This window comes from Mirounga leonina, unplaced genomic scaffold, assembly GCF_011800145.1.
Source record: "Mirounga leonina isolate KUSES-001 unplaced genomic scaffold, KU_Mleo_1.0 Mir_53, whole genome shotgun sequence".
Lineage (NCBI taxonomy): Eukaryota > Metazoa > Chordata > Mammalia > Carnivora > Phocidae > Mirounga > Mirounga leonina.
In genome coordinates this window covers 64729442-64750926 of record NW_023270807.1, presented here as the reverse complement: position 1 = coordinate 64750926, position 21485 = coordinate 64729442, and the positions used below count along the sequence as shown (strand labels likewise).

General features: G+C 37.4%; 1 protein-coding gene across 3 annotated transcripts in view; it reads left to right on the top strand.

The window, feature by feature from the left end:
* SESN1 (sestrin 1) overlaps positions 1-2724 on the top strand; it is a 114499-nt gene extending 111775 nt beyond the window's left edge. For all 3 annotated transcript variants that reach the window (XM_034991761.1, XM_034991763.1, XM_034991762.1), the window contains 2 exons: positions 853-997; positions 1576-2724. In XM_034991761.1, the coding sequence (XP_034847652.1) occupies positions 853-997; positions 1576-1662 (232 nt within the window). In that variant the 3' untranslated portion in view covers positions 1663-2724. The remainder of the gene's footprint in view (positions 1-852; positions 998-1575) is intronic.
* The last annotated feature ends 18761 nt before the right edge of the window (positions 2725-21485 follow it).

Below are 21485 nucleotides of genomic sequence, written 5' to 3'. Positions count from 1 at the left end.
TATATATATATATATATATATATATATACACACACACACACACCACCCTCTAACATATACACACAAACTCCACACTATAGGACTTTCTGATTATTTTAGCTGTAAAATCAGGCTTTCTTTTGCTATTCATTTTATCAGTGACCAGACTATTGACTGGGCCTCCAAAAAGTAGTAGAGCCAGCTTTGCAAGAGCTTTTTTCCTTTTCCACTGAATACCAAATAAGAGACTTCAGTCCCTGGCTGTTCTAGAAACCATCACCCATGGGGGCAGAGCAGACACGGGTGCGTAAACCATCTTGGCTTAAAGCAGAACAGCCTATCCTAAGTGTGGGTGCTGTGAGGCCATCTATAGCTCATCCTTCCCTCTGGAATAATCGTCTGCCAATCCTCCACCATTTTTTTCCTCATCTGATCCCAGAAACTCCTGGAAACATGAGGGAAAAAAGGGATAATTGTAGTTGTTTTCATTTATATAAGTGGATTACCATCTATATATCATTGCAGTAGTTAAACATTGTTTAATTTGTGGAATTCTTAACTTCAGCAACACTCAAACTGTTTCCACAGTTTCCTCAGTGTGCTTGCTTCTTTATGATTATAAATATCTTTATGATTATAAATATATACTGTTGCTTGGGCACTGGAAACTTTTCTGTTCATCTCCCTAACTTCTGTGTTTCTTATCCTTTTATATTCACTCATCCACCCCCAATTAAACATTGTAAAGCAGTTATTTAGGAGGACAGAGCTGCCTACACAGAGAGGGAAGAAGAATTTACTATTAATGTCCATACTTGCATAAGAAAACAGACTATATGTTGAAAATACAATTCTCGTTTTGTCTTTTAACAGATATGATGACTATGACTATGGTGAAATTAACCAGCTATTGGACCGTAGCTTTAAAGTTTATATCAAAACTGTTGTTTGCACTCCTGAAAAAGTTACCAAAAGAATGTATGATAGCTTCTGGAGGCAGTTTAAGCACTCTGAGAAGGTACGTACCTATTGTGGTTTGCTCTTTAACTTAGCAGTGATTCTCATTCTCCTTCGGCTAATCTAGTGGCCCTCAAATCCTTTCCATCACCTCTTCCAATCCAGAGAAGAACATTCCTGCACATCTGTCTCTGGTATTCCTTGGAAGGAACCTCATTATAGTGTTAGAGTGAAAGAATAAAGACAGGGAAGACAGGTGGCTGGCCCCAGCTCAGAAGTGCTGACCTGGCTGTACTGCTTGGGGGAAAGAGGACTGTTTTGCAAGAGCTCTTTTTTAGTTGTTTAAAGATAGAAATGTCTGGTCTTTGAGCCATCTTTTTAAATTATTAAATGATGATTTGTCAGGGAAGTTAGTATTCTAATAAAGCAATGTCTAGATTTTCTGAAATGTAACAAACTTCCAAGAAGAGATGTGATCCGATATTCTATCCAAAAAGAACATAGCTTTCATTTTGAGACAAAGTCAAGGCTTCTAGGTTATTCAGAGCACACAGAAAATGGGGGTTTATTAGATGCACTGAAAAACTGATTGGGAATGTTTTTAACCCTACCTTAAATAATGTTGTGTTTTATATTCAGGTTCATGTTAATCTGCTTCTTATAGAAGCTAGGATGCAAGCAGAACTCCTCTACGCTCTGAGAGCCATTACCCGCTATATGACCTGATGCCTTTCCTCCATTAAAGATAATGGAATGATCAGCAGACATAGTCTACAAGGGGATGGTACTAAGCCCCAGGACCAACGGTAGATAAAAATTCAGAAACCCATTGTGCCATGATTCCTTTAGTTTTTGCTCTGTTACTGTGGAAATACCACTGCTGGCACGAGCAGTGACTGCTTGGCAGCTTCAAGTGTGGAGCTGTGAAGAAGGGCTGCCGTTCACAGTAGTTTGCTTTTTGACAGTACAAGATGCCGTGTAACTGTTTTAATACAGCAAATAGTAACTCTCCAAATCTGGTTGCTTTTATGTTAAATAACAAGAATTGGAGCATGCAAAGAATGGGAGTTGGATAATGACCTAAGCTTTTTATACATAAAGAATTTTAGATCTTGGTGCTGCTATTTCTGCTAGTGGAATGAATAGAGTGGCTGTTCCAGTTAAGCTATTAGTATAAAAGTGAACACTGCTACTATCTGAGCCTACATACCTAATTTGTGTGGTTTCGAATTAAACTTGCATAGGTGTTAATTTTTTGCATCTAAAAAAGCATAGAATTATTACAGCTAGGCAAAGACCATTTCGATGGTAACAGTTCATTTCTTTCATTGGATGAATTAAACTCCAGTGGCATTCTTAAAGATTTTCTTCAAAAAGCAATCTTAAATGAAAGTGTATAAATTATAAGAAAAGCTAGCTATCTTTTGAATTGCTGTTTCCCAAGATTCTGTGACACTGGAGGGCAGCTGTCTTGTGCAGTATTTTGTTTCCAGCACTGAAGTTGTGGGAAATGTTGCTGTAGACTGCCACGCAGTCCCCGGTGCATTCTGCCCCTCTGCTCCTGCTCCCCTCATGGTCCCCACTTTAAAGATTGTGCAGCTCTTTAAATAATAAAGCTGGAAAAATATTTTTAGTCAGGTTGTCAAATTTGATTTACAAAAATGCTTTGAAATGCAAAAATATTTGAAAAAAATGTATTAAGTATACTTTGTATTCTGGAAGCGTGAATTGCTTTTGAAGTCTGTCAGTATTATTGGTATTTTTCAATAAAGAATCATTTTTTCTCCAGTTTTATGTGCTGTCTCTGACTTCACAACCAGTTACCATTCTGAGTTTCTATTTACTTTTATTAGCCAAGTAGATTCATACTTAAATAATGCTGTAATCAGATGAGAGACTATTAAACAGCAAACTCTTAATGTCCTTTTAAAGGTTACAAAGAAGAGTGCACCTTCACGATCTTATCTAAGACTATTTTTTGGTCTCATGCCTTGTCCCTTTTGAACGGAGAGGTTTGAGAGTTCAAATAAGAATTATCAGAAACAAGGGACACGGAGCTGTCTCAGGCCCACATAATAATTGATCTATAGACCTGTTGAACCTTGCCATGTAGGACAGTTCACACAGCTTAATACTGAATGTAAGCTAGTATGAGAATTGTTGGGGGTGCCTGGATGGCTCAGGTGGCTAAGCATCTGACTTTCTCGGAATCCTGGGATCGAGCCCAATATCAGGCTCCCAGCTTGGCAGGGAGTCTGCTTGTCCTCTCCCTCCGCCCCCCCCCCCCCGCCCCCCAACTCGTGCTCTCTAAAATATTTTTTTTTTAAAGAATTAGAATTGTTGTATTCAATTATTTTGGCCGTAATTTTTAGAAAAGGAGGCATGGGTGTTATTCTATTACTGTAAAATAATCTTAACCAAAATTTGGTGCATTTCATTAGTTGGTCACCTCACATTTTGTTTAGATTTCTAAAGTATCTACAGTATGCTGTCCTTTAATTTGGTGAATGTACTAAACTTCTCTCCCACCCCCGTAAAAGAAAAGTTGGTTGAGCATGTGACTCAGTCTTGGAGTTGTAAGTTCGAGCCCCACATTGGGTGTAGAGATTACTTAAAAATAAGATCTTAAAAAGAATTATTAGAAACAAAGACTAATTTGACAACAGAACAAAAAGATACTGTCAAATTTAAATCAAATCATTAAATTGAGCTCTAAATTTAATCAAAGCTGTTGTAATAACTGCTGACATTTGAGCTCGACCTAGTGCCTACAAATTTATAATTATGGATGAGAGTAGGGAGGCACAATTTTAAATAGAAGTGGTTCCTGCCTTCAAAGTTACATATCCTGGTGAGAAGACAAGATATTGTTATCAATATATTTTATATTTAAAGAAACATAAGTCCATTTCTAATTAGCTTACAATTATACATGGTCCTACCCAATGAATTTGCATCATGCCTTTGCCATTTTCTGTCTGCTGCTGAGTTATAGCAATACAGGTGAACCCAATAAGTAAGGGTACACTGGATATAGTTAAATTTTTACTTACTCTGGTCTTGGTTCTTTACACTTAAATATACAAAATTTCTACTAGAGGTTCTAATCAGTAATAGGATGATCACAAAACAAGATCAGCTGAATGCATTATCTTAGTCTGCTGAAGCTTATAGAATCACTTAGAAATCACATGTTGAAATGAAAACTTTTAACAAGTAAAAAATTATGCTTATACCTAAATAAAGGCATGCCTGTGATACAAAGTTGATGTTTCAGCATCTCTCATTGAACAGGTGTTTCCTGTTACTCGGACTGTTTTCTCAAAATTAAACACATAGGATTTGTAATGTTACTATAATCTTTTAAACTAAGAGTTGACAAAATAATTGAGGAAGGTAAAATAGAATACTCTATGGGATACCAAAACCCTCCCCCACGAGAGGAAAATTACTTAAATCATGAAAAGATTTCTGGTTGAGATTTCCAAGATTCAATTTTTTTTAATCAGAGGTTTTGTGGTAAAAATTGGGGAAATTTTTTATTAGGCCAAATTTAACTCAGTATCTCTTACTATAAGAATTAAATTCCAAATACATCTGTATTTACCATAATTTTTAAGTTTATCTTGATATAAATGGTGGTGATAATTTCAAATTCACTTAAAAGCTTAGAGATTTTTATTTTTCTAATGGTTTAGGTATTTCAAATTAGTTTTAAATAAAACTTGGATAAGCTTGTTTTCCATCATTAAGATACTGTGAAAGATGTATCTGTGACTAGTGAGTATCAATCAAGGGATAGCAAAAGCCAAAAGAATAGGAAGTGACACCACCAGTGAAGTTCCAGGTCCTCGTTTCCCATGGAGACACTGAGTTAACAACAACACTCAGAACCAAAATACTTTTGTGAAGACTCTAGAGCCCAATTGGGGAGCTACAGCACCCAGGCAAACATAAAACCAGGAGGAAGCTATACCAAAAAGTGTAGGAAAGTTAATGGAAATACACTTATTCTAGCCCCTCTCTCTACTATAGGCACAGCATGGCACAAAGTCCCAATTCTTGGCTCCTCCCTCAGGGCAGAAGGAAAAAGTAGACCTTGTGTCCAACACTCTGGTTTGTCTTGGGGCTGCTTGAGACCTGACTTGGAGCACTAGTGGGAGCGGTGGCATGGTTTGGATGCTGATTAGAAGTCACTGAAAACAGAAGTGAGCACACCAGTGCTCGCCCTACAAGAAATGCTAAAGTAAATCCTTTAGGTCGAAACACCAGTGCTCGCCCTACAAGAAATGCTAAAGTAAATCCTTTAGGTCGAAACAAAAGGATGCTACAGAGCAATGCATGGCCATATGAAAATATAAAATTATCTGACAACAGTAAATATGTAACAAATACAGAAACCTGTATTATTGTAATTTGAGCACATAAATCTGCTTTTAGTTCTTGTATAGAATTCAAAAGACAAAAGCATAAAAAATATAAATCTATGTTAATGGGTACAAGATATATAAAGACATAATTTGTGACATCAGTAACAAAGTGGGGGTGGCCAGAAATGTAAAGGAGTGGAGTTTTTGTATGTAATTCAAGATATCAGTTTAAAACAAATTTTTATAACTAAGACTTTTTTTTATATAACCCCCATGGTGACCACAAAGAAAGTATGTCTAGAATTTACACAAAAAGGAATGAGAAGGACATCAAAGAAGGTTACTACAAAAAATTTAATGAAACAAAGGAAAAAGAGGGGAAATGAGGGACCAAAAAAAGCTATAAAACATACAGAAAACAGTCAACAAAATATCAATAGTAATTCCTTCCCTATCAGTAATTATATTAAATGTAAATGCATCGAATTCCCCAAAAGACATAGATTGGCTCAATAGATAACATAAAAAAGAGAATCTAACTATATGCTATTTATAAAAGACTAACTTTAGGTCTAAGGACACATACAGGCTGAAAGTGAAAGAACGGAAAAAATTCTACGCAAATGGTAAACGAAAGAGTAGAAGGAGCTATACTACTATCAGACAAGGCAGTCAATTCACCATGAAAATAGAACAATTATATTTTGTCTCTCCCACATTTTCAAATACTATAGCACCTAAATATATGAAGCAAACAACAGAATTGGAGAGAGAAAGAGCAACACAATAATAGTAGGAGATCCAATAACTCACTTTTAATAATGGGTAAAACAACCAGAAGATGACTAAGGAAACAGGATTTGGACAACACTTATAGACTAATTGGACCTATCAAAAATTTACAGAACACTCTCTGTGCAACAGCAGACTGCACATTCTTAGGTGCATATGGAATATTCTCCAGGATTGAACACATGTTAGGCCACAGAACAAGTCTTAATAAAATTTTTAAAAATTTAAATCAGAGTAACTTTTTGATCACAATGGAATAAAACTAGAAATCAGTAGATTTGGAAACTCCACAAGTATGTGGAAATTAAACATATTCTCAAACCAGTGCATCAAAGAAGAAATCACAAAAGCAATTAGAAAATACCTCAAGACAAATTAGAATGAAAACACAATATACCAAATCTTATGGGATGTAGTGCTAAGAAATTTATAGCTATAAACCCTTATATTAAAGAAAAAGGATCTCAAATCAACACTCTAACTTTACACTTCAAGGAACTAGATAAAGAAAAACGATCTAAACCAAAGCTTGCTGAAGGAAGGAAATAAGACTTAGAGCAGAAATAAATGAAACAGACTGTGGGGGGAGGGGAGGGGAAAAAATAAAAACTAAGAGTTATTTGAAAAGAACAAAATTGACAAACCTTAACTAGATTAAGAAAGAAGACTCAAGTAAAATCAGAAAAGAAAAGGGATATTACAACCAATATAACAAAAAAGTATTACAAAAAAATACTATGAACTCTATGCCAACAAATTGGATAATTTGGAAACATACAACCTACCAAGACTGACTCATGAAGAAATAGAAAATCTGAACAGACCTATATCTACTAAGGATACTGAATCAGTAATCAAAAACCTCCCAACAAAGCCCAAAATCAAACAGTTTCACTGGAGAATTCTACCAAACATTTAAAGAATTAACACTAATTCTTAAACTCTTCCAAAAAATTGAACAGGTGGGAGCACTCCCAAACTCATTTGGAGGCCAGCATTATCCTGATGCCAAAGCCAGACAAAGACATTACAAGAGAGGAGCTTGGGAAGATGGCAGAGTGGGAGGACCCTGACCTCACTCTCTCCCCCATTTTCAAATAGATATCATCCACATCCAAGTCAATAAACTAGAGAGTGGTCGGGAGACTGGCAGAACAAAATCCACAACTAAATATAGAGAAGCTGCCTCTGAAAGGTTAGGAAGGTCAGAAAGGTGGAGGAAGGCTGTCCACATGAGGGAGGAAGCTGCATGTGCAAAGAAGACAGAAACAGGACCTCATACCAGAGAGCTCACTTGGGGAAGACTAATCCCCATAACGTTTGGCTTTAAAAACCAGAGGCGCACAGGCACCTGCCTGGCTCAATCAGTGGAATGGGGTACTCTTGATCTCAGGGTCATGAGTTCGAGCCCCACATTGGGCATGGAGTCTACTTAAAAAATAAATAAATAAACAAAAGCCCAGAGAGGCTGAATTCTGTGAGTTTGTAAAACCAGTGGGACTTGAAGTGTCTTATCAGATAAAGAGCTAGTATCCAAACAAAAAACAAAAAATCCAGTCAAGAAATGGGCAGAAGAGGGGGCGCCTGGGTGGCTCCGTCATTAACGTCTGCCTTCAGCTCAGGTCATGATCCCAGGGTCCTGGGATCGAGCCCCACGTTGGGCTCCCTGCTCAGCAGGAAGCCTGCTTCTCCCTCCCCTGCTCCCCCTGCTTGTGTTCCCACTCTCGCTGTCTCACTGTGTCTTTCTCTGTCAAATAAATAAATAAAATCTTTAAACAAAGAAAAGAAATGGGCAGAAGACATGAACAGACATTTCTTCAAAGAAGACATATAAATGGCCAACAGACACATGAGAAAATGCTCAACATCACTCAGCATCAGGGAGATGCAAATCAAAACCACAATGAGATACCAACTCACACCAGTCAGAATGGTTAAAATGAACAACTCAGGAAACAACAGATGTTGGCAAGGATGTTAAGTGAAGAAAGGGGAACCCTCTTACATTATTGGTGAGAATGCAAACTGGTGCAGCCACTCTGGAGAACAGTATGGAGGTTCCTCAAAAAGTTGAAAATAGAGCTACCCTAGGATCCAGCGATTGCACTATTAGGTATTTATCCAAAGATACAAACGTACTGATCCAAAGGGACACCTGCACCCCAATGGTTATAGCAGCAATGTCCACAATAGCAAAAACTCTGGAAAGGGCCCAGATGTCTGTCAACAGATGAATGAATAAAGGAGATGTCATACACACACACAGAGGAATATTACTCAGCCATCAAAAAGAATGAAATCTACCACTTACAACAATGTAGATGGAACTAGAGGGTATTATACTAAGCAAAATAAACTAGTAAGAAAAGACAATTACCATATGATCTCACTCATATATGGAATTTAAGAAACAAAGCAGATGAACATAGGGGAAGGAAAGGAAAAATAAAATAAGATGAAAATGGAGAGGGAGGCAAACCATAAGAGATGCTGAACTCTAGGAAACAAACAGGGTTGCTGGAGGGGAGGTGCGGGGGAGGGATAATTGGGTGATGGACATTAAGGAGGGCACTTGATGGAATGAGCACTGGGTGTTCTATGCAACTGATGATTCACTAAATTCTACCCCTGAAACTACTAATGCAGTATGTTAGCTAAATTGAATTTAAATAAAGAATTAAAAAAGAAAAAAAGACACTGCTGAATTGTACACTTTAAAAGGGTGAATTTTACGATATGTGAATTATATCTCAATAAAGCTGTCATTTAAAACAAAACAAAACAAAACAAAACAGTGGGACTTGAAACATGGAGCTTTAAAAGTACAGCTGACTCAGCACTGGGTAAACCAGGAGGGCAAGTGATAGCTGGGTCACCACCCTTAAAGAAACAGCAGCCTATGTGGAGAGGTAACATAAAAACAGCAGTTTACACAATGCTGGGGGCAAACAGGAGACAGATCAGTTCATACTGCTTTTGGAACATGTTGGGGTACTTCTTTGAAAACAAGGGAGCTGGCAAGCGCCATTTTCCTCCCCTTGCCCCCAACATAAACATAGAGCCACCTGCGGGGCTGGGGCTGCACAAACACTTTCTACCTAACCTGCTAGCAGTGTACCACGCCCATGGGTTCTCCTAAGGACTCATCAGCTCCAAGCCTGCTAGTCTCAGCCCTGGGCCCAGGGAAAACTTTGTTAAGCCACACGAGTGCCCCACCCGGCCACCAAGTGCTCAGCTGCCCCTGCACATTGTGCCCAACTGCCATACTCTGCCCAGCTGGGCATCCCCAAACACCCTCTTGCATTGGCTGACCATGCCCGGCCTCACACCCCCACCGGGGCACACAGCCCTCAGCCACCACAGCACTTCTGGGCTTCCAACTTAGGACTAGTGGCCCAGCACAAATTTTGCTAACACTGCCACCCTGTTTCCAATTACCCCAGCAGGCACACTCCCTCTAAGCTGGCCTGCCTGGGTCCCTCTAACACCAGAGAGAGGAAGCATAGCCCACAACAGGCAGAGTCAGTGCAGACTGAAAGGAAGAGTGACTCATGCACAACAGCAGGGAATACGCAGCACACATAGGATGCTCTCCTGAAGTGCCAGGTTCTGGGAAACAGGGGACACTGCACTGCAGGGCACTCCAGGACCTCTTCATAAAGTCACAACTTTCAAGAGCAGAAGACACAACTGACTTTCTTAACCCACAGAAACAGAGAGAGAAGCAGACAAAATAAGGAGAGAAATTTATCCCAAATGAAAGAATAAGCCAAGGCCACAGCCAGAGTTCTAAATGAAACAGATATAAGTAACATGCCTGATAGAGATTTTAAAGTAATGAGCATAACGATACTCATGGAACTTAAGAGTAGAAGACATGAATGAAACCCTTAACACAGAGATAAGGAATAACATAGAGATAAAGAGCACAATAAACAAAATTAGAAACACACTTGATGGAATGAACAGCAGGATGGAAGAAGCACAGGAACAAATTCGTGACCTAGAAGACAGTGATGGAAAGTAATCAAGCTCAACAAAGAGAGAGAAAAGTATTATGCAAAATGAGAATAGAATAGACTTAGGGAACTCAGTGACTGCATCAAATGTAACAATTTTCATATTATAGAAGTCCCGGAAAAAGAGAAGAGGGGTAAGAAAATTTATTTGAAGAAATAATAGCTGAAAACTTCCCTAACCTGGGGAAGGAAACAGATATCCAGATCCAGGAGGCACAGAGAACCCACAACAAAATCAACAAAAGCAGACCCACGCCAAGATATACTATAATTAAATTTGCAAAATAGAGTGATAAAGAAAAAAAATTAAAAGCAGCAAGACAAAAGACATCATTAACTTACAAGGGAAAACCCATAAGGCTACCAGAAGATTTTTCAACAGAAACTTTGTAAGCCAGAAGATAGTGGCATGTATATTCAAAATGCTAAATGGGAAAAATCTGCAGCAAAGAATGCTCTATCCAGTAAGGCTGACATTCAGAATAGAAGGAGACGTAAAGAGCTTCCCAAACAAAAACTAAAGGACTTTATGACCACGAAATCAGCTCTACAAGAAATATTAGAAAGGACTCAGTGGAGAGACCAAAAGTGACAGTATAGAGGTAGGAAACACAAAAGCTATTAAAATGAATATTTCTGTAAAAAAAAAAAAAAAATCAGTCAAGAAACTCACAAAAAAGGATATAAAATATAATAACATATATCTAAAACATGGGAAGGAGAGGAGAAAAGGAGTTCAAACTCAAACAACTATGAACTTAATACAGACTGCTGTATGCAGAAGGGTTTATATACAAACTTAATGGTAACTATATATCAAAAAAACACTAATATACAAAGAATAAAAAGAAAGAAACCCAAATATATCACTAAAGAAAATCAGCCAAACATGAAAGACAAGAAAGGACCAGAGAAAATCTTCAGAAACAACCAGAAAACAAGTAATAAAATGGCAATAAATACATATCCAGCAATAATTACTTTGAATGTGAATGGACTAAGCACTCCAATCAAAAGACACAGGGTGACAGAATGGATAAAAAAAAAATAAGACCCATCTATATGCTGTCAACAAGAAACCCATTTAGACCTAAAGACACCTGCAGATTGAAAGTGAAAGGATGGAGAAACATCTATCATGCCAATGGATGTCAAAAGGAAGCTGGAATAACAATTCTTATATCTGACAAAAAAAAAAAAAAACTTTAAAACAAAGACAGTAACAAAAGACAAAGAAAGACACTATACACCAATAAAGGGGACAAGCCAACAAGAAGATATAACAATTGTGAATATTTATTCACCCAACATAGGAGGACCCAAATATATAAAACACTCAATAAAAAACATAAGGGAACTAATCCATAGTAATACAATAGTAGGGGACTTTAACACCCATGTATAGCAATGGACAGTCTAAACAGAAAATCAACAAGAAAACAAGGCTTTGAATGACACACTGGAACAGATGGATTTAACAAATATATTCAGAACATTCCATCCTTAAACAGCAAAATACACATTCCTTTCAAGTGTACATGGAACATTCTCCAGAACAGATCACACATCAGCCCACAAAACAAACATGAACAAATTCAAGAAAATCTAAATCATACCATGCATTTTTTCTGACCACAATGCTATGAAACTAGAGGTCAACCATACGAAAAAATCTGGACAGGCCACAAATACATGGAGGTTAAATAGCCTGCCACTAAACAATGAATGGGTAAATCAGAAAATAAAAGAAGAAATTAAAAAGTACATGGAAACAAATGAAAATTAAAACACATAGTTCCAAAACCTTTGAGATGCAGCAAAAGCAGTTCTAAGAGGGAAGTTTATAATATAGGCCTACCTCAAGAAGCAAGAAAAATCTCAAATAAAAAAACCTAACTTTGCACCTAAAGGAGCTAGAAAAAGAAACAAAACCTAAAACTAGCAGAAGGAAGGAAATAATGAAGACTAGGGCAGAAATAAATGATATGGAAACTAAAAAAAAAAAACATATAGATATAGATAAAGATATAGATATATAGATATATAGATACATAGATATAGAACAATTAATGAAACCAGGAGCTGGTTCTTTGGGAAAAACAAACAAACAAACAAACAATAAAATTGATAAACTTCTAGCCAGACTTATCAAGAAAAAAAGAAAAAGGACCAAATAAAATCACAAATGAGAAAGAAATAACACCACAAAAATACAAAAAACCGTAAAAGACTATTATGAAAAACTATATGCCAACAATTTGAACAAGCTAGAAGAAATGGATAAACTCCTAGAAACATATAAACTACCAAAACAAACAGGAAGAAATAGAAAATTTGAACAGACCAATAACCAGCAAAGAAATAGAATCAGTAATAAAAAAATAAAAAAAAAAAACTCCCAACAAACAAAAGTCCGTGACCAGATGGCTTCACAGGCAAATTCTACCAAACATTTAAAGAAGAGTTAATACCTATTCTTCTCAAACTACTAGAAAATCCTAGAAAAGGAAGGAAAACTTCCAAATTCATTCTATGAGGCCAGCATTACCCTGATACCAAAACCAGATAAAGACATCACAAAAAAAGAGAACTACAGGCCAGTATCTCTGACGAACATAGATACAAGAATCCTCAACAAAATATTAGCAGACCAAATTCAACATACATTAAAAAAAAGTCATTCACCATTATCAAGTGCGATTTATTCCTGGCTTGCAAAGGTGGTTCAATAGTCACAAATCAATCAATCTGATACATCACATCAATTAAAAATAAGAACCATATGATCTTTTCAATAGATGCAGTAAAAGCATTTGACAAAATACAACATCCATTCAAAACCCTCAACAAAGTAGTTACTGAGAACAACCTCAATAAAGGGCATCTATTAAAAACCCACACTTAACATCATCCTCAATGGGGAAAAACTGAGTGCCTTTCCCCTAAGGTCAGGAATAAGACAAGGATGTCCACTCTCACCACTTCCATTCAACAGAGTACTGGAAGTCCTATAACAGCGATCAGACAACAAAAGAAATAAAAGGCATCCAAATTGGTAAGGAGAAGTAGAACTTTCACTATTTGCAGATGACATGATACTATATATAGAAAACCCAAAAACACCACCAAAAGACTGCTAGAACCGATAAACAAATTCAGTGAAGTTGCAGGATGCAGAAATCAATCTACAGAAATCTGTTGCATTTCTATACAACAATAATGAAGCAGCAGAGAAATTAAGAAAACAATCCCATTTACAATTGCACCAAAAATAATAAGATACCTAGGAATAAACCTAACCAAAGAGGTGAAAGACCTGTACTTTGAAAACCATAAAACATTGATTAAAGAAATTGAAGGAGATACAAAGAAATGGAAAGACATTCCATGTTCATGGATTAGAAGAACAAATATTGTTTAAATGTCTATATTACCCAGGGCACCTGGGTGGTACAGTAGTTGAGCATCTGACTCTTGGTTTTGGCTCAGGTCATAATCTCAGTGTCATGGAATTGAGCCCCATGTCAGGCTCTGTGCTCAGTGTGAAGTCTGCTTGGATTTTCTCTCCCCTCTCCCTCTGCTCCTCCCCCCACTCACACACTCATGAGCACGCTCTCTCTCTGAAACAAATAAATCCTTTAAAAAAAAAAAAAAAAGTCTATACTACCCAAAGCAATCAGCATATTTAATGTGATCCCTATCAAAATACTAACAGCATTTTTCACAGAACTAGAACAATCCTAAAATTTGTATGGAACCACAGAAGACCCCAAATAGCCAAAGCAATCTTGAAAAAGAAAAGCAAAGCTGGAGGCATCACAATTCTGGACTTCAAGTTATATTACAAAGCTGTAGTAATCAAAAGAATATGGTACTGGCACAAAAATAAACACATAGATCAATGGAACAGAACAGAAAACCCAGAAATAAACCCACAATTATATGGTCAATTAATCTTTGACAAAGCAAGAAAGAATATCCAACGGGAAAAAGACAATCTCTTCAACAAATGGGGTTAGGAAAACTGGACAGCAACATGCAAAATAATGAAACTGGACCACTTTCTTACACCATACACAAAAATAAGTTCAAAATGGATTAAAGACCTAAATGTGAGACAGGAAACCATTAAGATCCTAGAGGAGAACACAGGCATTAACTTCTTTGACATCGGATGTAACAACTTTTTGGTAGGTCTTCTGAGGCACAGGAAACAAAAGCAAAAATAAGCTATTGGGATTACATCAAAATGAAAAGCTTCTGCACAGCAAAGGAAACAAAACTAAAAGGCAACCCACAGAATGGGAGAAGATATTGGCAAATGATATATCCAATGCAGGGTTAGTATCCAAACATATAAAGAACTCATAGAATTTAACACCCAAAAAAACAAATAATCCAATTAAGAAATGGGCAGAAGACATGAAAAGACATTTTCCCAAAAACATCCAGATGGCCACGAGACACATGAAAAAGTGTTCATCCTCACTTATCATCAGGGAAATGCAAATCAAAACTACACGCTTGTCAGAATGGCTAAAATCAACAACACAAGAAATAACAGGTGTTGGTGAAGATGTAGAGAAAGGGGAACCGTTCCTCTTGCACTGTTGGTAGAAATGCAAACTAGTACAGCCACTCTGGAAAACATTATGGAGTTTCTTCAAGAAGTCAAAATAGACTACCCTTTGATCCAGCAATCAAACTACTGGGTATTTACCAAAAAAATACAAAAACACTAATTCAAAGTGATCCATGCACTCCTATGTTTATAGCAGCATTATCTACAATAGCCAAATTATGGAAAGAGCCCAAGTGTCCATCAAATGATGAATAAAGAAGAGGTGGTGTGTATACACGCGCACGCGCACACACACACACACACACACAATGGAATATTAGTTGGCCATAAAAACAAGTGGAATCTTGCCATTTGCAACAACATGGATTGAGCTAGAGACCATAATGCTAAGTGAAATGGGTCAGTCAGAGAAAGACAAATACCATATGATTTCACTCATGTGGAATTTAAGAAATAAAACAAAGGGAAAAAATAGACAAATCAAGAAACAGACTCCTAATTACAGAAAACAAACAGATGGTTACTAGAAGGGAGGTGGGTGGCGGGGGGATCAGCTTAATAGGTGATGAGGATTAGGGAGTGCACTGGTTGTGAGGAGCACTGGGTGATATATGGAAATGCTGAATTACTAAATTATACACCTGAAACTACTATAACACTGTACATTAACTGGAATTAAAAAATGAAAATTAAAAAAAAGACATATAACAAGAAAACTACAGACCACTATCCCTGATGAATACTGATGCAAAAATCCTGAACAAAATATTAGCAAAGAAAATTCAACAGCACATTAGAAGTATGAAGTAGGATTTATTCCTGGAATGCAAGGATGGTTCAACATACTACAAATGATCAACACAATACACAACATTAACAGAATGAAGGAAGGACAAAAACAAAACAAAACAAAAAACCCATGATTATCTCAATTGATGCAGAAAAAGCATTTGATAAAATTCAACACCCTTTCATGATTAAAACCACTCAACAAAATAGAATTAGAAGGAAACTATCTGAATGTAATAAAGCCCATAAATGAAAAGCCTATAATTAATATCATATTCAATGAAAGACTGAAAGCTTTTCCTATAAGATCAGGAATAAGACAAAGGTGACTACCCTCACCACTTCAACATTGTCCTGGAAGTCCTGGCCAGGACAATCAGGCAAGAAAAAGAAAAGGCATTCAAATTGGAAAGGAAGGAAGAGTCAAATTATCTGTTTGCAGGTGACATGATATTATATGCAAAAAACCCTAAAGATCACACACACACACACACCCGTTAGAACTAATAAATTCAGCAAAGTTACGAGATACAAAAATCAACACATAAAAATCAGTTGCTTTCTATACACTAAAAATGAACAATCTGAAGAGAAACTTAAGAAAACAATTCCATTTACAATAGCATCAAAAAGAATAAACACTTAGGAATAAGTTTAACCAAGAAGGTGTAAGACTTGTGCCCTGAAAACTACAATACACTGTTGTGAGAAATTAAGGAAGACACAAATGAATGGAAAGGTATCCATGGTCATGGATTGAAAGACTTCAGGATATTGTTAAGATGTCAATATATCTACAATAATCTACAGATTCAATGCAAGCTCTGAAAATGCCCTTTTTTGCAAGAATAGAAAAATCTATCCTAAAATTCATATGGAGTCTCAAAGGACCCCCAAGAGCCAGAGAACATTCTAGAGTTGGCTTATTCCAGGAAGATGGCAGAATGAGAGGATCCTGAGCTTACCTCCTCTCACGGACATGCCAAGGCAACAGCTACATATAATGCAACTCACCCTGGAAGTGACCTGAAGAATGGTGGAACAGATCTTGGACAATGAAAGACAAAGAAGAACACACACTGAGAAAGGTAGGAGGAGAAGAGACATGGTCAGGAATGAAACCTCCAAGATAGCCACCCATAGCAGGGGGGATATCACAGGTGTAGATGTTCTCCCTGTGGAGCAAAGAGACTAAGCCCCACATTGGGCAGCCCAACCCTGAAGACCTGCACTGGGAAAACAAGCCTCCATAATGTCTGGTTTTGAAAATCAGTGAGGCTTAACTCCAGGAGAGCTGGAGAGCTAGAGGAAACTAAGACTTTGTTCTTAAAGAGGTAGTGGTTTATGACTCTGTCCAAGACCCAGCACGGAAACAGCAGTTTGAAAAGTGCTTGGATTATACGTGAAAGAGACTGATTAACTAATTTTATGGTGTGTGCCCGAGAGGCAGAGATCTGTAGGAGCTTTCTCCAGGAACAGAAATGTAAATAGGCACCAATTTTTCTTGCCTTCCTTCAGCCTAGCTGTCCAGATGCTGGCAAGAGCCAGTTCTATTGTTTTCCATCTACCTTGCTAGTAATGCTCATGTGGCCCTGGCATTTCTTTGAGGACCCACCCCAGCAGGCATCCCTTCCAAAATGGCTCCTGCCCGCCATAGCTGGCAGGTAGCCTCTGTTGGGACCAGCAGCCCCCAAAAGTCACTAGTGCCCCAGCACACCGAGTGGGCAGCCCTAGCGGGACTGGCACCCCTCCAAAGCAAATCCTTCCCTGGGAAAGAGGGGAGCCAGCCTCACCCACCAGCATGCTTGCAATAGCCACGCCAGTCATTGCAGCCAGCCCCACCAGGGGGCCAAATCTGTCCAACAGTGCACCTGCAATAGTCATGCCAGTCATCACAACCAGCCACACTGGGAGCCGACCCTGTCCACCAGTGTGCAAACAGCAGTTGTGTCATAACAGGAAGGGACATGCAGCCCACACAGAGGACACCTCAAGGACACTTGGTTCTGGTGACCAGGGAGAATGGGGGTCCACAAGATGCTGTCTACATAAGCCCACTCCTTTCAAGACCAGTACATGTAGCTGACCTACCTAATACATAGAAACAAATACAGAGAGCCAGACAAAATGACAACACAGAAGGGTATGTTCCAAATGAAAGAATAAGACAAAAATCTCAGGAAAAAAAACAAAGCAAAACTGAGATAATCTATCTGATGAAGAATTCAAAGTAATGGTCATAAAGATACCAGATTTGAGAAAAGAGTAGACAAACTCAGTGAGAAACTTCAACAAGGAGATAGAAAATACAAAAAAGGACCAATCAGAGCTAAAAAATATAATAACTGAAATGAAAAATACCCTAGAGGAAATCAACAGCAAATTAAAGGATGAAGAACGGATCAGTGATCTGGAAGACAGAGTAATGGGAAGTACCCAAGCTGAACAGCAAAAAGAAAAAAGAATTTTTAAAAATGAGGAGAGGTTAAGGAGCCTCTGCAACAACATCAAGAATAATGACTTTGCATTATAGGAGTCTCAGAAGGAAATTTCTCAAAAGGAACAGAAAACTTGTTTGAAGAAATAATAGCTGAAAAATTCCCTATCACAGGGCAGGAAGCAGACATTCAGTCCCAAGAATCAGAGGGAGCCCCAAACAAGTTGAACCCAAAGATGTCCATATCAAGACACATAATAATTAAAATGTTGAAAATTAAAGATGAGAGAATCTTAAAAGCAGCAAGAGAAAAGCAAATAGTTATGTATAAGGGATGGGGCGCGTGGGTGGCTCAGTCGTTAAGCATCTGCCTTTGGCTCGGGTCATGATCCCGGGGCCCTGGGATCGAGCCCTGCATCGGACTCACTGCTTGGCGGGAAGCCTGCTTCTCCCTCTCCCACACCCCCCTGCTTGTGTTCCCTCTCTCGCTCGCTCTCTCTCAAATAAATAAAATCTTTAAAAAAAAAAAATAGTTATGTATAAAGGAAATCCCATAAGGTGATCAGCTGCTTTTTCAGCAGACACTTTGCAGGCCAAAAGAGAGTGAGTGGCATGATACATTTAGTGCTAAAAGGAAAAAACCTATAGCCAAGAATACTCTACCTGGCAAGGTTATCATTCAAAATTGAAGGAGATAAAGAGTTTCCCAGACAAAAGTTAGAGGAGTTCATCCCACTAAACATTAGAAGAAATGTTAAAAGGATGCTTTTAAATGGAAAAGAAAAGGCTATAACTAGAAGTTAGAAAATTATGGAAGGGAAAAATTCACTGGTAAAAGCAAACATAAAAAGATATAGATGAGGGGCACCTGGGTGGCTCAGTCGTTAAGCGTCTGCCTTTGGCTCAGGTCATGATCCCAGGGCCCTGGGATCGAGCCCCACATCGAGCTCCCTGCAGAGCCTGCTTCTCCCTCTCCCATTCCCCCTACTTGGGTTCCCTCTCTAGCTCTCTGTCAAATAATAAATAAAATCTTAAAAAAAAAAAAATAAAGATATAGATGAATCACTTATTAAACTAGCATGAAGGTGAAAAGAAAAAAGTAGTAGTAAAATCAATTATATTTATAAAAATTAGTTAAGGGATACACAAAATAAAAATATGTGAAATATGACATCATATACATAAAACATGCAGGGAGTAAAAATGTAGTGCTTTTAAAATGTGTTTGAACTTCAGCAACCATTAACTTAATATAGACTGCTATATACAGAGGATGTTATATTTGAGCCTCATGATAACCACAAACCAAAAGCCTATAATAGATACACAAATAATAAAGAGAAAGGAATCCAACCACAAGACTAAAGAAAGTCATCAAATCACAAGAGACAAGAACAAAAGAAAAAAGGAACAGAGAACTACAAAAACAATGAGAAAATAATTATTGATAAGTGTGTACCTACTGCCATGTTAATTAACTGTAAATGAGCTAAATATTCCAATCAAAAGAATGAATGGATTAAAAAAAGAAGATCCATTTATATGCTGCCTACAAGAGACTCATGTCAGATCTAAGGACCCATAAAAACTGAATGTAAAGGGCTAGAGAAAGATATTCCATGTAAATGGAAGTGGAAAACAAAAGCAAGGGTAGCAATACTTACATCAAAATAGACTTTAAAACAAAGACTATAACAAAAGACAAAGAAGGGCATTACATAATGAAGGGATCAATCCAACAAGAAGATAAAACAATTTAAATATCTATTCAATTGTAACATATCTAAAACAATTGTAAATATCTAAATATTTAGGAGCACATAAATAAAACAGATATTAAGAAATTGACAGCAATACAATAACGGTAGGGGACTTTCATGCTCTACTTATATCGATAGATGATCCAGACAGAAAAGTCAATAAGGAAACAGTGGCTTTGAATGACACAGACCAGAACGACTTCACAGATATATACAGAACATTCCATCCAAATACCGAATACACATTCTCTAGGACAGATCACAGGGTAGGCCACAAAACAAATCTCAGCAAATTTAACATTAAAATCCCATTAAGCATCTTTTCTGACAATATTATGAAACTAGAAATCAATTATGAGAAAAAAACTGGAAAACACACATATAAGGGGAGGAGGCTAAACATTCTACTAAATAACCAGTGGATCAATGAAGTCAAAAGGAAAAAAAAAAATGCCTGGAGACAAATAAAAATGGGAAACAATGGTTCAAAATCTTTGGGATGCACCAAAAACATTTTTTTTTTTAAAGATTTTATTTATTTATTTGACAGAGAGAGATACAGCAAGAGAGGGAACACAAGCAGGGGGATTGGCAGAGGGAGAAGCAGGCTTCCTGCCGAGCAGGGAGCCCGATGCGGGGCTTGATCCCAGGACCCCGGGATCATGACCTGAGCTGAAGGTAGACGCTTAACGACTGAGCCACCCAGGTGCCCCCCAAAAACATTTCTAAGAGGGAAGTTTATAGCAATTCAGGCCTACCTCAAGAAACAAGAAAAACTTCAAATAAACCATCTAGCCTCACACCTAAAGGAATCGGAAAAAGAACAGAGCCCAAAGTTAATAGAAGGAAGGAAATAATAAAGATCAGAGTGGAAATAAGTAGAGACTTAAAAAAATAGAAAAGATCAATTAAACAGCTGATTCTTTGAAAAGATAAAATTGATAAACCTTTAGCCAAACTCATCAGTTAAAAAAGAGAGGACTCAAAAATAAAATCAGAAATAAAAAAGAAGTTACAACTGACACCACAGAAATACAAAAGATAATTAGAGACTATTATGAAAAACTCTATGTCAACAGATTTGACATACTAGTAGAAATGGATAAATTCCTTGAAACACAATATTCCAAGACAGAATCAAGGAGAAATAGATAATTTGAACAGACTGATTACTAGCTACTGTCAGTAATCAGATAACTTCCAACAAAAAAGAAATCCAGAACCAAATGGCTTCACAGGTGAATTCTACGAAACATTTAAAGATGAGCTAATACCTATCCTCAATCTATTCCAAAAAATACAAGAAGGAATGCTTCAGATTCATTCTATAAGGCCAGCACAGCCTGATACCAAAACCAAAGACACCACAAAAAAGAAAATTATAAACCAATATCCCTGATGAACATAGATACAAAAGTCCTCAGCAAAATCTTAGCAAAATCTTAGCATTTAAAGGGTCACTTATCACCATCAAGTGTACTTTATCTCAGGGATGCAAGGATATTCAATATCTGCAAATCAACATGATACATCACATTAAGAAAATGAAGGATAAAAAACATTTGACAAAATTCAACATCTGTTCATGATTAAAAACTCTCAACAAGAGGGTGTAGAGGGAACATACCTCAAGATAATAAAGGCCATATATGACAAACCCACAGCTAATATACTCAATGGTGAGAAACTGAACATTTTCCTCTAAGATCAGGAACAGGACAAGGATTTTCACTTTCACCACTTTCTTTCAATAGAATACTGGAAGTCCTAGCCACAGCAATCAGACAACAAATAAAAGGC